This window comes from Cydia amplana, chromosome 6, assembly GCF_948474715.1.
Source record: "Cydia amplana chromosome 6, ilCydAmpl1.1, whole genome shotgun sequence".
NCBI classification, from domain to species: Eukaryota; Metazoa; Arthropoda; class Insecta; order Lepidoptera; family Tortricidae; genus Cydia; species Cydia amplana.
Window position 1 is genome coordinate 19,537,865 of NC_086074.1, and position 18,355 is coordinate 19,556,219.

General features: G+C 36.4%; 1 protein-coding gene across 1 annotated transcript in view; it reads right to left on the reverse strand.

The window, feature by feature from the left end:
• Positions 1-18,355, reverse strand: part of LOC134649045 (uncharacterized) — a 45,662-nt gene that overhangs the window by 13,498 nt on the left and 13,809 nt on the right. Inside the window, exons 2-5 of the mRNA XM_063503756.1 lie at positions 6,133-6,291; positions 3,190-3,960; positions 2,569-2,744; positions 1,174-1,375 (exon numbers count right to left, since the gene is read on the reverse strand). Of these exons, the coding sequence (XP_063359826.1) occupies positions 1,174-1,375; positions 2,569-2,744; positions 3,190-3,960; positions 6,133-6,141 (1,158 nt within the window). The 5' untranslated portion in view covers positions 6,142-6,291. The remainder of the gene's footprint in view (positions 1-1,173; positions 1,376-2,568; positions 2,745-3,189; positions 3,961-6,132; positions 6,292-18,355) is intronic.

Below are 18,355 nucleotides of genomic sequence, written 5' to 3' on the forward strand. Positions count from 1 at the left end.
TTTTAAATTGTCCGTCCATGTTTCAATTTTTTTCAATAAACCGCGAGTGACAATTTGAATTGACGTACGCAGGGCGCGCTCAGCGGAAAAAAAACTGTTGGTTCGATGTACATTGCTGCTTTTCTTAGCGCAATACTGCTCTTTGAGTGTTGCCCTACTTTAGTTTGCTTTACATTGCTACTGACAAGATTTGGTTGACGGACTATATATCATAAATAAATAGATATGAGCTCGAACCAGAAAAGTAAAGGAAACTAAAGAAGTACTAATCGAGGAAAACCGAATTACTTATGTATCGGAAAGCCACAATTTTTTAAGCCTCTCCTTGAGTGATGCCACAGATTGCTACAGTGTCTGCCTACTGTGCACGAGGTCTCGGGTTCATTTTACTGGGCAGTAATTGACTATAAATATTAAACGTAATATACGTGCATTTAAGAAACACAGATAAGAACATTATTGTTTTTTATTGCTCTATAACAAATTAATAATCAAAAATTCGATGTTATTATTGCAATCAAATTTCGAATGGCTTTTTTCTGAACACATCATATGACATTTTTTAATATGTGTGTAGATAAAGTAATATATGCAACTGTACATTATTAAGCAATTTAAGCATAATAATTTACAGTTACGTAAAGTTTATGTAACTGTACATTCCTTATTTTTTGATAAACTACTAATATCTACTTAAATCAAATGTCTTGTTTTAACAAGGAAATTTATTCCATAAATAGGCAATTAAGAACAATGATTCCGAATATTTATATTTGAATAGTGTTCATGAAGTTATCGACACACAGTCTTTTCCGACAGTCGATCAAATATCGATATCACGGTGTCCCGGCTCAGTTCCCGTAATTATCGTTGTGTGCGTGCGTTATGACACGACTCGCTGGTCGTTCGCATGTACACAGACATTGAAATGATGCGCGTGTATTGTGCAATAGGAGCGTCCATCTACAAGTGTGCGTACTTTAGGTGAGTGCGTGCGATGTCTTTATAATTACTGGCGCTTTGTGTGTGTTCGAGAACTTGCGACAGGCGTATTCAATACAAATCGCCGGGCATGCCCGATCTCCTTCCTTCCTATATCTGTGATTACAATATATAGTAGTTAATCAAATTATCCTTAGAGATGTATATCGTTATCATTAGTTTAGCAATCACCTTATTGGACTGGGACACCCGGAAATTTCTGGAATCCCTGTGAATACACCAGTACATGCCGTCAGATATGGTCTTGAGTGTGTACTTGTTGTCGTCGAGGGCTATCTTGCTGATGGTGGTCGGAGAATATAAGATAGCGTCGGTGTAGCAGTGGATGTTGGACTCGTCGACTGAGTCATTTACGGAAAGGACAACATGGTCTCTGAAATAATAATAATAAAGAACTCAAAATTTGTGGTAGGTATATAAACGCTCCGTTACTACTCTTAGCACACAGGCAAGCTATTGATAAGATGTAAGCACTCTTGTGTGCATTGACCGACTGCGTCATCGGCGAGACGGCAATATAGGTAATTGCCGTGAAATGACGTGCCATCGTACGAAATTCTTCGTAGGTACCTAGTACTCTTGTAACTAGAACAAAAGCTACCCTGGTAAACAGCGATTTATAAATGTCCATGCAGATTTCCCCAACATGGGAGAAAGCGTAATAAAGAGATAACAGGTGATCGATCTGTAAGTAATCTGAACCCTACACGACATTGTGATTAACGTATCACTGGAGTGCTGTTACTATCACTGTTCTAATGTTTTTCTGGCTTATGAAATTGTACGATTAATTTGTAGTGTTGTGTTATATTTTTTTATGTAATGTCCTTCATGGTTCGTTCCAACCAGCTATTTGACAACAAACAAAAGATCTCACTAAATATCGATCCTCTATGAAAAGTAACAATGATCGTTTAGTGTTCTTAATGAGTCATACCCTCGAATTTTACTTGAAATGTAATTTACTGTTAACTTCAGTTTCTCTCTAATAAGAGATAGGCTGAATATGGAGTTTAATACCGAATACGAATATTCGGCCGAATGTTCGGTTCAGATCTTACCGAACCTAATATTCGGCGTTCATCTATAACATTTTAATGAACCATTTGATAACGCTTCAATTACATTAGCAGCTAAAGATGAATCGCTTCTCAGGCAATTCTCTAGAAACAAACGGTCAAAAAAGGCAATGAACTCCCAAATAAATTTTCTACACTTTTCAATTAATCAAAACAGTTCGGACAGAGAAGAGTCGTGGAATGTATTATGCCCCATAATATATTCCACGACTCTTCTCTTTCCGCACACACTCTACATATGTGTTTTAATGACAACGGGAAAACGTAACCTGATCAGATGGAAGAGAGTACGTAAATACTTGAAAAGTTCTGGAGGAGCTTACAGTTTAGTGTTGCAACAAGACAAACAATAAAAATGGTTGCCAAATATTCGGTACTTAAACCGAATAATTCGGTCAAATACGGACATTGGAAAAGTTGCCGAATATGCCGAATACCGAATATTCATCCCATCTCTAATTGGTATTAGATGTTATGTTTAACTTACCCTTCAACAGTAAGGTTTAAGCTGACGTTCCTCAGATGTATTGACCTCTCGCAGATGACATCCATGAATGTGTAAGTATTGTTGACTAGATGCCAGGCGTTGTCTCGTAACGCCACCAGTGAGTTGTTACTCATATATTCATCCACCTCTAAACTCCGACTTTCTGAGTCTGTTACCTGAAAATATGAATATTATTCAAGTAAATGACATGAAGGCAATGAAATAATAATGGGCAATACACAATCCACAAAATAAAATAAGGATATCTCGAGTAAATTTCAATGTCTAATGTACATTCCCTCACTTTAACTAGGCCAAAGTGGATATGCTATGCCCAATCCCAAGTATTATAACTTCATTAGGTATCAGTCTAATGGAGTTAGATGAGGCAGTTTCTTAGAGATTTATTTATCAATATGTGTATACCAGATGACTTGTGGGCTAAAACAACAACCAATTGGGTCCTACAAGACCGTCCCGGGGTCGCGGCCAACCACGACGGTCCCGTGGGAGGTGGGAGGTGGGAGGCGGGTCAAGACCGGGATACGTGGAAGAGGAGGAGGGAGGCCTTTGCCCAGCAGTGGGACACTCTAGGCTCATATAAATAAATAAAACACTTACTTTATCATTACCATCTTCATCGATAACCCATCTCAACTCATCCCCCGCCGTCGCCTCTACGCCCAAAGGATCAGTCCAGTCTGTCTTGTTAATATGGAGCAAAGGATTATTGGCATACCGCCATCCTCGATGTAGGAGCGACCCTCCTCGCTTCGAACATAATATTTGAGCTTGGCTCCAACTTGCTCTAACCTTTCCACCTCTTACTGTAACGGGAGTCAGGCAAGTAGCCTTTGGACTCCAAAACCTATAATAATCAGTCAGTTCTTCGCATTTTGATAAGGTATCTTCATAAGGTTCTACCATGCAGTATCTATAATGCTTCTCAGTGCATCTAACAGCTGTAAAATTGCTGACAGGATCTATCACTACACACAGCTCTTCGTCTATACCTAAAGAAGGATTATACTTCACGTCATAAGTACTGGTTAGAACTTTTCCGATTGACGGAGAGAAAGACCAGTCTATGAAAGGACCTCCCGGGTATAAGGACTTGTGCCCGGACCATAGTTCTACGTTAGGTTTTGTGATGTTGAGACTATGGTATAGCTCTGATGTGTAGAGATTTCCCGCGCAGTCTTCAAATATGTCTTTGAAAGCTTCAGAGCTTTTCAGTCGGTAGCAGATTGGCTTTTCATAGTCTGTGTAAGCCAAGTCAAAACCTATTGTGCAGATGGGTGTATGTGTTACTTTCTTCGCTTCTCCTAAGGTTATGCTTAAGCATATTAAGAAGGATATGGCTAAAACGGTGACCCGATGCGGCGGAGGCATCTGAAACAACAAAATGGTGAATGTTTGATGTTCCCGCGTTATCTAATCGTATTAACGAGCACAGATATTTGCAATCAAGCACTTAACATATTCCAGTAATTTGTTTTGATTATGGAAAACGGAAAGTTTGTTATGGCGCAATTAAGCTGCGAGCTTTTTAGGTTGTTATAATGTTGGTTGCCTAGCAAACCTATAGAGTGACCATCACAGTAGGATGCGCAACCCAGTATAATGGATGACTCACGCTACAAACACACTTCAGTTCCGACACCTCAGTTTTCTACAGAAAGTAGGTATCACGTCATAGAAAAAAGAAGTATCGGAACCCTAGTGCCGGGCCCGGGCATGAGTCAAACTTGGCTAATAAAGCTACATGCATGAAAAATATTTTATAATATTTTTTCAATAAACATGATCAACAACACGAAATTAATGTAAAAATGCGAATCCGCAATTATTTTTAATATTTTGTAAACATTCGAGTATAAAAACGTAAAAAAAAATTACTTATTTTTTTCTATCGTCCGGTTTATTAGAAACATTTAATTTTGAATCTCACGGGGAGTATAATGGATTGAAATCTTCCAAAAAATTCAAGCATGTAGCTAATTGCACCCTTATTTTCCGAAAGTTGCTGTGCTCTATGTATAAAATTAGTTGGTACATTACGATACAAGTGCGAAAAGTAGGAAATTCGCAAGGCAACGAGTGGCGAAAAATTGTTTTAAATCGACACGAGTCGCACGTGTATTCTACAACATTTTACAGTACATATGGCCCTTTAAATTTTCGACATCAGGAATGTTCATGTCAGTGTCTTATAATCAGGCGTGAAGATGTTTTAGACTTTATACAAATATCTAATGTGAAACCAAGTCGATTATTTTAATGAGTTATTCGAGGGTAATTTAAAAAAAAACATTCATGATCTTTCAAATGTAAAGTTAATGCCTTTACCATAAATATTCCCTTACTTAACTGCGAGACAGAATTCAGTTGAATCAATATTTAAACAAACATTGTATTCATTCGCTACAAGTAAGGTAAACGTACTAGTGCTCGACATGCTAATGTCCATTAGATGACACCCTGCTGTCGCCTCTATTGACAATGACTTCAGTTTCAAGATGTCATGTACTGAGACCGCGTCGAGCACCAGTACGTTTACCTTAACAAAGGAGAGACGATACGTGTTGTCACCATCATTTTACTATTCACTATTCAGAAACGTGATTTATTTCGTGGAATTCATAATTCGCGTGATTCTCGTAATTCATTCATTAACTATATTCGCGCGATATTCGATCACGACTGAGATTCTTTCCGCAAGCGCTAAAATCGAATATTTTTGAATTTTTAACTTACGTCCCTCTCTTAGATAAACTTGGTTAGTTACGCGTGCACAGAAAAAAAATTGATACAAGAACCAGATATGTCTCAACTGATTAATTTTACTACCTACTAAAATTACTACTTTGGTATATACCTACATTTTTATTCAAAACTGACTTTGTTTGGATAGTTTGTTATTTGATACAAGAAAGTAGTTCTTGGCCCTTGATCCTTACTTATATTTAAATTCGAAAAGATCTTTAAACTATTTTATTCCTTGGTTCAGGACCTAAACCTTTTTTATATGAGCGGGAAAGAAGATATTTGAATGTAATATACATAATGGTGTTATCGGTATTAATAGAGGAGCTGGCCGAGTGAACCAATTAGACCCAAGCCATTGTCAAAATGGGTGCTAAAAAGTCCGACCTTACTCGGAGTACGTGATTGGCAATGCTCTACTTTAGAGCCCAGAGAGGGTCTAATGCGAACATCAAAGTTCACAAATTGCAAGCATCTCTCTATTAGACATCAATTAAGGCGTAATTAGAGTGACAGAGAAAGATGCCGGCAGTAGTGCAGTTTTTTGTAATTGTTTAATTGTTTTTTTTTTTCTGTAATTGCGGACTTGCCCAAGCCCTTGTAGAAACGACTAAAACTGTGACTGTGGTGTGTGTGATGTTTTTGTGTGTGTGTGTGTGTATGTGTATAGTCAATTGGGACTAGGTATTATAAATTTTCTCAGACACTACTTTTTTCTAATTAGAATAGATTCTATCTGATAGAATATTAACCAATTTCGAATATCTAAAAAAACAATTAGGATCACAAAACCTTTACCTTTTTCATGTTCACGTTACTAAACAATGCACGAAACGCCAGTTCAGCGCTTTGACTGCGACCATGTCTATTTACGACTCTGCCCCGTGGGCATAAAGTTTATAATCGCGTGTGTCGAGCCTGAAGTTCAGCTGGGTGTGACGAGCCTTGGGTTTAGACCTGTAAAAAAGAAAACATTGTTAGGCTTAAGCCGGATAAGGAAAAGGCATTTTGATTAAAAGTGTTGCAAATGTAATTGAGATCCTATTTACAACAAGTCTTCGCAACTTGTTAATGATAACCAGTATTTGTCCATATGGCAGTGACTCAAATCCAAATGAAGTACATTATTTCAAAAGTTGAAGCAAATTGCTTCATTTCAACGAAAAACAACACATTAAAAAAACTTTAAAAAATATACTTAAGTCTAAAACTATCTCAATTAGGATGTTGATTAGGATCATAGTATTTTTTTTCCTTATTTTCTCGTAATGCATATTAATTATAAGATGTCATTATTTTTTTAAAAGATGTGTCCCGCCGAGTTTGTTGCCGGTCCCATATTGAGATACCCTCCTCCATGCAATTCAGGGAGGATTTAAATCTTCTCGGGGCAGAGGTGTAGGGTTGGAGCCGGTTAGCTTTATTTGACGTTCATAAGCGCATTGTAATTATGCCTACTTGAATAAACAATTTTTTTATCTTTTTTTATCTTTTATCTTTATCTTTATGGTTAATGTCAAATTTCTATGAAAATTTGACGTTTTATTATGACACTCCTTCACTTTGATCTGTTCAAGTCCGCTCTGACCGTTACGTTACTATGGAAATTTGACTATGGCCTTTGAAGTTGACTACTTACATAAGTATAATTGATTTTTTATGGCATATTATATATTATATTGTACAAAGCTCAGTTTTTTTAAACGGCTTTCGCTTCTTGTACTTTTTAGCTAAATGTATTAAATTTTGCCAAATACGAATTTTTAAGATATACGGAACGTGAATATTCGGTATTTTTAGTGTTGACCGTACAAAGGATGCGCATACTCCAAACGAGCGACAGACGGATACACAGACGGATAAAAGCGGCTGTTTACAAGCAGTCGGGAGCCGAGGAATGCTGTCAATCATACATCAGTTATTGGAAATATACGTTTTTATTAAGCTGTTCTTGGTATTTGTTGACGTAGGTAACTGACAAAAATTATTGGAATCAATTAGGAAATGCGAAAAGAATGTGGTGCTACTAAAGAGTGTAAAGGCATAACTTTTATGTATCCACTTTTCTATACAGCTAGTATGGAGGTTTAGTACGTAAGTTTGGGCACTTACTGTGTTAGGTACTGTATGTACATGTATGATATTGCAAGAGCGATTTAGGTACTGTGGAAAACCGACTATGGCCTTTAAAGGGCATCCAGAAAGACTACACATAAGGGGTACTTACTATATTCATGTATTATAATGCATCTATTTATTTGTACACAGTACAAATGGCGGACCTAATACCTTATGGCATTCTCTACCATTCAACCAATGGGCTAAACCAGAAAGATTAAAATAGGTGCAGGGTCTGCTAACCAAGACATAAGATGAGAGTACTAAACTTGTTTATAAGTATACCTAAGTATAAGTGTTCCGTACCTACTGAGATTGTAAAAAACAGAGAACTTTTTGTTATTCAATTAGCACTACCTAGTAGAGTTAGTCAATGATAATGCGGGCCTTTGAAACTGCAGAGATGGTCTAATTTTAGTCTTCTTGGTATTAGGATGGAATTAGCAATGTGCCGAAGAGAATTTTCAAAAATAGCAAAGTTCCCACGTAATGTTCTCGTTATTTTTTCTGCGAGTTTATTGCCAAACCTTTCTACAGTTTCGATTTCTATGACTCTTGACATAGACGCCAATGTGACGTACCTAAATGTTAAATAAAACAGTCGTTAACAGTTAAGTAGGTATATTGAGTAATAATCCCTAATCTGAACGGGAACTTTCTAAGTGGAATCTTGCATGAATATTTTCTCATTCAATTTTCCAGAATTTTTTATAAGTTGTGTAAATATTCTGCAACTTGAACATTGCTAGATGGAATGTACCTATATAAGTCCAAAAACAGCCTCCTAGCCTAGTCTGTAGGTACAGTCACATGTTTTAAATTATGACCCATTTTTGCATTTTTGTACCTTGTCACAGTGACAATAGCATGAGGTTTCTAGCGACTTTCATATTGATTATCACTGTGACAAGGTACGAAAATGGGTCATAAATTAAAACATGTGACTGTACTAATCCTGTTTCATAGAGCAGGAGGTCCCGGGTTCGAATCCTGCTGGTTTTTACCTACATATTAAGGTAAATAAACCCAGTAGGTAATAAAGAAGTTCAGATGAAACGATTAATGATGGCGTGATCAAGTGCAATCGATCTGTAGGTAACAATCAGCAGCAATCGTTGCTACCTACACTTATAAAGCAATTAAAATTATAGGTAAAAGCTATTAAGTTACGTCGACTACACAAAACGTAGGTATTATCAAGAACACTTGTATTCATAAGTCGTCGTTTCGTTTTTTTGTAACTTTTGATGACATATGGAACTCCAGACATATTGTAAATAGACATCTTGCAATCTAAATTGGTTTCCGATGGAAAAACAGGTGTTGAAATAAAATTTGATTCCCAGAGTTAAAACTTCTAATTTGAAATCGATTGCAATATTTTTTTTATATAAAAAAAACTATGTATGTGTTTCTAAAGAAGTTTATTTTATTTTAGATAAACGTTTTTTGTTCTCAGAGTAGCAATTGAGATATGATTAAATTAGAATAACTGACACTATCTTATCGACTGTTGACTCACAGACGATAAGCAAACAAAAGATTGTTGAAAAAATGTCACGCCTCGGGATTCACGATTGCTGTTCGAAGTTCTTAAAGATTTCTCACTAAATAAAAACAACGTTCATGGGCTCTAGATATTCTATATAGACTACGTATTATCCCTAATACTATATGCGAGAGTTGCTCTGTCTGTTACCACTTCACGCTTAAACCGCTCAACCGATTTATTTGGACTAAAATAGTATGGAAATAGTTTGAGTTTCGAGGGAGGACATAGGATAGATACTTATAAATCGGAGTACATATTACGTACATATATTTCATTCCTTTGCTAATTACAGATCACACAATCGATAGCTTTTTAGACCGCAGCTAGAAACCCAATGTGATTGTGTGGGACGTTAAGATCATCGCATCGCAACTTCGCAACATTATAGCGTGTCTATCGCTAATCCGTCAACCATCAACTGCATTCCCAGCACATTCCAAGAAGTTCCGAGAACAAAAACGATCCGAGATCGTTCACATCGTGACAAATGTGTTCTGTATGTCTAATTATGTTCCTATTACGGAACGTATGTCAAGGGAATAGAGTTTTAAATTGTATAAATATGCTCTGGAATGCGTCGAAATACAAATACTGTAATAGTTTTTCGCTGTGAAAATTTATTTATCTCATGATTTAATTATCTGTACATAGTAGAGTATACACAGCACCAACTACAAAATCTTGTAGCGCACGCGCACTTAGAGAGCTCTATTTTGTATAAACTTGATCATCAAAAAATCTGATCTAGATTTAATAACGCTCGTATACTTATTTTTTATTGGTGGGAGCGAGTTGCTGCTGAATAAGGGCCCGATTCGGATTTTGAACTAGACATCTGTTAGATGTCTATTAGACATCACCAAGATACGACAACGATATGTTTAAGATCTTGCCTATCAAATTTGACATTTGTGCGATTCTGGAGATACTCTTGAACGATTTCCACATGATATTATTACGATATTTTAACGTAAAAGTGACATTTGTTGGCCGAATTGAGCTGCAAAAGAGAACTAGTTGAAATCTAAACTACAACGTATCTAGTATTACTGAATCGCGATTAGAAAGGGATTGAGATAGCTGTCAATCCATATTGATTTTGACGTAAGTGTATGGAAATCTGTTATTTCTAATCCCTTTCTGATTGCGGCATGATAATACATATCGTATCGTTCTCTAGTCTAGAACGGATCTTGTTTTCCGAATACCGCGATAAGTTTTTTGAACGCGAAATGTCGCATCTTATGTAAGTAAGTATTAAGTTATCATGTCAGTTAGCCGTCATTCGCGCGTTCATTTCGCTCTGACTTGTCCGTACATGTATTAGTGCGAGCGAGACGCCCGGGCGAATAACAGCTAACTGATATGATTCCAATATGATTCAAATATCGGTTTGATGTCAGGTGCACGTTCGAGTTGGCCTGTTCGTCGCCGCGCGTGCTCGTGCGGCAATACTATTTAGTTACACAACTGTGTCAATAGCATCCGCGTGAGGTTAAAGTTGACTTTACAGTTACTAAGTACCACTTCACCATTTTATATTTATGGTTATTATAATAATATCGGATTATTCCTTAAATTTACCTTGCGGAAGAGCACAGGACGGCCAATTATTAGGCAATGTTATTTAACCTTTTGGACGCCAATGACGGATATATCAGCACCGCAGATCCAACGCTAAAGACGGATTAATCTGTCACACACCACAGAGGAACCTACGTGCACATGCATAAAGTTCAATTTCAGTTTTGACACTTCTGTGACGTGGCGTCCGAGTGACAGCTTTTGTGTTTAACACGGCGTCGAAAAGGTTAATGCATATTAGGACAATGGTATAAGAACTACAAGAACAAGAACTACACACTAATGGTATAAAGATATACACTTAATACACCTCCGCATACATGTCTCAGACTCATTTTATCATTGACTGTTATCTACAGGGGCATTGCCTTCTCCTAGGCGCGTCAGCTGGGTGCAGCGAATGACGAACTCATCACCAATTAACTTACCCATCTACTCAGTTTTACGGTTATGTGATGCGGCAGCGTCACTATCTGTCGCAGTCTACTCCAACGTACAGTCACTTTCGATCAATGAAATTTCATGGACGCTCCGGCTGTGGAATAAGCTGAGGTTTTCTTAAAGTATGGGGTTTTTCCAAAGGAGGGTTTAGGTAATATAATACCCCTCTGGAGTTCCAAGCGTCCATAGGCTACGTAACTGCTTACCATCAGGGCAGTATGCTTGTTTGCCACCAACGTGGTATATAAAAAAAAGTAAGGATGCTTCCATTAATAACTCATTTTCTAAGTTAGAAAATGAGTTCTAACACTCCCTTACACTTTATCATAACTCATCCGATCATACTATACCGTAACACCGATAAATACCTAAGATATCATAAGTACCTACCTATCATAACTAGAATAAATTTTGCTTCGAGCATAGAGTTGAGCAACTTAAAACCAAAGTATGCAGTTAATTAAATATCGAAAATGATACTTGTTTTTTTTAAATTAAATTAAATATTTTTCAAGACAACATTCCAGATTATAGATACATAGGTACTATTATTATCATTCTAAGCAAATTGACAGTGAAATTATACTCGCATACCTACATAAGTTTGCATTGTTTGCTATGATGATTCATACCGTAGCGAAATTGTTTATCAAATAGGTAGGTACTTAATTCAGAGTAAACACAGCGTTTATCAGGCGACCCCATGTTTGCTCTAAGGAGTCACGTTCTGTAGATAGTTGACAACATGTAATGATAGTTCTTGGTACTATTGTGCAGTTCTTAAGCCGAGGAGCGCCCCAGTATTTTACCGTTGTATGGAACTCCTATACTAACCTCCTGAGACCCAGAAGCATTTGTTTTGTTTTTGAATTTGGAACCCTTAGTTACTCAATGCCAGGACAAAATATTTTTTGGAATGTGTACAAAAATTTGTACGCAGGGACTTAGGAGGCTAAATACCATCACACGTGTGACAGTAGGGCGCTCCGAGGGTTAAAAGGAATTTGATGTAGTGAGTACCTAGTTTTTTTCCATAGCTTACTGATTACGATTAGGGTACCGTCATGTACCGTGCACATTACTAAACTTTTATACTAAAGTACTCGCTGCTATTCGCTCACCCGTTACTACTTCTAGTAGGTCACATGGCGTTCGGTTTGGTAAAAACTAGTGCCTACGCTAAATCTCGGGATTATTTACTAAGCGGACTCCAGCGGCGGCGGCACGATCGCATTTTTATCGCATGTCACCATGCCTATCACGTTCTAACAAGTATATAAGTGCGAAAGTGACGGGCATAGTGCCAGGCGATAAAAATGGAACCATGCTGCGCTTTCAGGTTTCGATAAGCTGTGGCAGAAAGCCGGGACAATGTGAGGAAGATGATGAATCTAAAAGGGACTACCTCTATCTCTATACTCAGTATTATTTCTACATGAGTTGACGCCATCGTACGGGCATTTAGCATAACTAACAGCCATATTCGAACTTTAAGATACGTCAAATACTAGAGATTGAAACGATATGGATTGGATATGTCAGTGTCAAACAAGTGTCAAAAGTGACGCGTTTGTTTGAAGAAACGTCACTTTTGACACTTGTTTGACACTGACGTATCCATTCCATATCGTTTCAATCTCTAGTAGGTATTTGACGTATCTTAAAGTTCGAATATGGCCGTAATACGCATACATATTCATCTCACTACAGGCAGTGGGCATAGGTAGAGTGCATTGAGCAATAGAGGTCAAAGTAATTGTAGGTGGCAGTTTCGGATTACTCATAGCGTACATATTTGAATAGTTTGACAATGATAAAGGTGACTTTATTAAACTCGACGAGTATTTATATATGTCGGGTACGTAGGTAAATATGTATAAAGGTCGTAAATGGGAATAACATCTCTAGGCATTCAACTAAAAAAGGATATAGCTCATATTTTATTAAAGAAGCATGTAGGAAACAGGTAGTATTAAGCCTTTTTAAGATTATGTCTTTATCTAGACGTCTATTACAGAACTTACTTATATGTATAAAAATAAATAACACCATGTCTTTGTACAATAGGCATTTAGGACGTGTTCATTTCTGTTTTACAATACAATTTCTCTTTATTGCACACCTGAATACAGTAACACAATACAATGAATACAGCAACGCAAGCACAACAGACCAGTCTTATCGGTAAAAAGCAAGGTATGTTTTCTATATATATAATATATATATATATATATATTTTCCTTCTGAGAAAACTTAAATTTTATTATTAATCTTACATATATTCAATACTAGTACTATTTAAATCGCTTGAGATCGACGGTTGATAAGGCAGTTCTAGCTATGTTTTCATGCTCGAACCACTATTATTGCTTTATTCAGCAACAATTATATTTTCACCTCAGCAGCTCGAACAAAGGTACTTTGCTACTTAAAAACAGTGAGCAAAATCGCATTTTGCTCACTGAGTGAGACAAAATGAGCAAAATGCGATTTTGCTCACTCAGTGAGCAAAATGCGATTTTTCACTGTTTTTAAGTAGCAAAGTACCCTTGTTGGAGCTGCTGAGATGAAAACTTAATTGTTGGTAAGTATATCTTAAGAAAACATGAGTGAATAGGTAAGTGATGAAGAAGGAATACATTTTTCGGGTTCTCTAATATGTTCTCACTGCTGAGGTGAAAAGTTTTGTGAACTACACGAGATCAAAGTTATTTACATCTCGTGCGCTTTTGAGTCCCTTACTACGCTCAAGATTCTAAATTAAATTCCCGAGCGTAGCGAGTGATTCTAGTATAGAATCTTTCGCTTGCACAGGACTCAAAATAAGCACTCGAAGAAATATCAAACTTTGATCTCTTGTTGTACAATCGCGTGTGTGGCTAGTTTCCTAGTGATAAGTGAGTTCTGATTAGGAATTCATTATTCTTTTATTTTCTTAAGGATTTTGGCCTGCACGTCCAATTTTTGCTCTTAGATAATGGCCCTAAAATGCTAATGATATATGTACAGTTGCCAACAGATATATAGGAGCGGCCAAGGTGTTCAAAAAATCTGAACACGTACTCTAACGCCTTGACAATAGAGGCGTGTTCAGATATTTGTGAGCACCTGGGTCGCTCCGATATATCTGATGGCGACTGTATGTCATGAAATATAATCATCCGTATTTCTATGGTACCTAACAAAATTGTGTTTCTATATATATATTTGGCAACTCTGGCCATCCCTGACTATTTAATGCTCACTGTACAATCGAGTTCACAAACATCTGTACAAGCCAACGTTCCAAAAATATTTACACGCCTCTAAGACACTGACAACAAGGTCGTGTAAATAAGCTTTTGGAACGTTAGCCTGTAAAGTTGTTTGTGAACCCGACTGTACACTTGGCTGAATAATTGTCCTATTAAAGTAAACGTCTAATAATCACGAAAACGGCTTCAAAGACCGTTCAATTATCAGAACTTCACCACAAAGTGTCCGTGTTGAAACATAGGAAGTGCATTTTCAGCCGCACTTAACATTGTTGTGACTTAGTTAGCGCATTGTATGCTGTTATCGAACGCTATCAATGCACACTGTGTTTAGGTATAAAACTGGGAAGGCCATGTACACAACAGCATTTTAGGCATTCAAAATGTTGAAATATTTTTTTCATAATTTTGGGTATGGGGGTCTAGCCAAAATGACAATCCTTCGCAAAAAACGCAACGAAACGCTATTGTCTCTCTATCACCCTTCCATTTAGCGATAGAGACAGATAGCGTTTCATTTCGTTTCTCTGCAAAAGAAAGAAAGTAAGTCATCTTGGCTTAGGCCCCCAGAACTGTTAAAATCTCATATAAAATCCGCGTCAGCTTTCGTGAATCTATTTAAATGTACCTACTGGAAACTGCAATGTTCATTTTAGTATTTGTGATTTAAAAATTATAAGGGCATGAAAAATAAATATTGAAAATTGGCCCTATAATTGGTTAATAAATCGGATTTTTCTGTTAATTTGAGATTAAGGACTCCATTAAACTACTCGCGGTGGGAAGGTACACATACACAAAGCTACATTAACAAAATCTGCATTTAAGCAAACGCAAGTAAGTAGGTATTGGGGTCACGGGTTAGCATTAGCACTGATTAACTAGCACGTTATTATTTCGCGGATTAGCAATCTTTTATTTTTACCTACTTTTTTAATTATTATGTACGGATTTCCGCAAAGTAACGTCTGATTATATCGATTAGATTAACAAGAGCAATCATGTAAGTAATTCATAAAACGAAAGGTACCTAACGAATTAATCGGAATAACCGCACACATTAACAACCATCACAATAAACAGGATGTTGAAGAGATTCCATAGGACAATGCTCCAGCTTCTTGTTTGCTGCTCCTTGTTTGGTGCAAGGTGATCGTGAGTGCCGTAAGATAACCAGTAATGTCACTTGATAATTAGAAATAACAAACATACTGTTAGACTTAATACTTATACCAGTCATCAATAAGGCACTCATCATCTCGGTGAAGGAAAACATCGTGACGAAACCGGACTAATCCCAATAAGGCCTAGTTTATGGGTAGGAAGGTGAGTTGGCAGTCGCTCTCGTAAAAACTAGTTGCCCACGCCAATTCCTGGGATTAGTTGCCAAGCGAACCCCATCATAGATTTAAGATTTTAGATTTTAGATTTAAGACTATTGCTGTGCCCTACCAGGGTCCATGTGAAACTCACTTTCACTATGTAACACCAATGTAACAACCATGGATGCAATAAATAAATTATGAATTATGAATTATGAATTATCAGGCTCCCATGAGCCGTGGCAACGCGAGGAAGATGATACCGGTCATCAATCATCAAGAGGGACCGGGCTAACGCAAAATTTCATAGGTACATATTTTAAAGCCGATAACTGAAATGAGTCAGCATATAAATAAATAACATAAGGAATATATATATATAAAATATAATGGGAAAACCCACAAGTAAAGTGCAAATACTGCAGAGAAGGTAATTTATATGTACCTATATCTAGTCAATACTACAGACATGATGGGCATGTTATTATATTAGCAAAGACCAAGTAATCATGAAGACAGCACTATAAGATTTAAGAACTAAGTACTTAGCGAGGAACAATATTGCTGGAAGATATACTTTAAAGCGATAAGTTCGACTGTGTACTTACCATTTCCTCATTGTAAGGTACAGTCAGCAGCAATAGGTGCTATGCGGGCGAGGTGTTCAAAATAATCTTGACGCACTTTATTGTTAAGAGAATAAGAACGCGTCAAGGTTATTTTGAACACCTCGCCCTATAGCAACTTCTGCTGCTGATTGTACTTGTTTTATATTTCACATATTGTGCCGTTCGAATTCAAAATTTGACGAAATAAATATATAAATAAAATGTGTTGCATAAATGTGTGATGGCTGAGATACGCGTCGTACTCGTGAACGGGTGCTGTTTGTGGAGACGGGTATGTTTAAGCTAACACGAATATATTTAGTAACTTTATTTTTTAATTTAATTGCAGTGAGACGCCTCATTCGGTTCTCGTATGTTTTTTTTTCTCGTAATGTGTTAATCATACAGGATTCTGACTCTTGGAGACCCTATACACCTCTAAGGATAATTTGATAAACTATGTTATTTTTTAGTTCTGACACTTAGAGACATTTACACCTCTAAATAAGTTTAGTTTTTTTTCCATGTATCTGTTTTGTTTTTATTTTAATATTATTATTATAGTTTTTTTATGTAATTCGACATTAAGAGACCTTATACATCTCTAAGTAATTGTATTACGTTAGTTTGATTTGGTAGTTGTAGTTGTATTTAATAATTTTTGATGTATTTTTTTTTTTTTTGCTTGTATGTAAATTCAATGTTGACGTGTAAAAGTGTCCTTGTAGCCTATTTGCTGAATAAATGTTGAAGTTGAAGTTGAAGTTGTATTTAAATAAATACATTCAGTACGAGGGGCTCTTCCTTTAGGGACATATATTATGTCCAAGTGTCAAAAACTAGCCTTTCTTGTCCATTGTAAATTCAGAAAGTCCAGATGTACCTAACAAAACGTTATATTTATCTCATTAAAAGTACCTAGTTAATATAGTGAGTATAGTTTGGCGTTAGAATTAAACGACTTAGACTAACGACTAGAAACACATTTTATTGATATAAGCAGTCTTTATTATTTACTTATCAAGTTATCACTGGCATTATGTCTAGACACTTACGCCGATAAACAAGGCAATTCGTTATATATATCGCAACGCTATCAATTGTCTTAGGCTGGTCTCATTTAGTAGGAGGATAATAATTTTAATAAGTTTTCTGTCATAAATGTTGTTTCTTTACAAACCTATTTTAGTCGTTGGAAATAGGAACAGATTCTTATACAAAATACAAAGTGCCTCCTCAAAACAAATGACAAACACGTACAGATGCCAAAATTATGTACAGGCTACCTTAATGAATGGACAATAAATTCGTGTACCTTATATACCTATACTCATATTTTTGGTACTTTTATTTTTTACAGCTAATACGTATGTGCGGGTAATTTGCGTCTCAAAACTCTACTTCCAATTGTAATGCGCTAATTAATATCAAATAAAAAATCCATAGGTATATTTACAATCCAATCGCGATACGTCATTAGATTCGTATAAACCTGGTTTGTTGATAAAACGCAGAACAGTACATTTAATAGTTTAAACGACATTGGTTTTTCTTGTGTTCTTTTTATGTGGTTACGCTTCGTAAATTCATTGATAGAAGGTTAACTACGTACTATACCGTTACTGAATGTTCGTACAGTCGCCATCAGATAAATCGGAGTGGCCAAGGTGTTCACAATTAAAATGAACTGAACAATATTATCAAAGCGTTAAAGTGCATGTTCAGATATTTTTGATCACCCTGATATATCCAATGGCGACTGTATTATCAATTACTTTTATGTTTCTTAACTGTACCTATGCTTTTTTTTTTTGTTTTCCATAATTTGCATTTGTTTTAATTATTTGACATTGTGAAGAATTTATAAGTTTTTTTTTATAAGAGCTACTTTCGAAAGCAACTAAAATGTAACTGTGGCACAACAGTTGGGTCTTAATATAGGTTCCTAGTGTTTAGTTCCTACTTTATAATCAAGTCTAGATCTTTCTCAGAATTCACGGAATTCCTAGCTTCGCCTCGTAACAATCACGTTGTCAATGAAGCAAGAAATCAGTGTCTGGCATTGTCCACTTATAATTATGGGTTGCCGTCAATCGTGGAAGCAAAAACTTCAATTTGCAACCAATTGAACTTTGTACTATT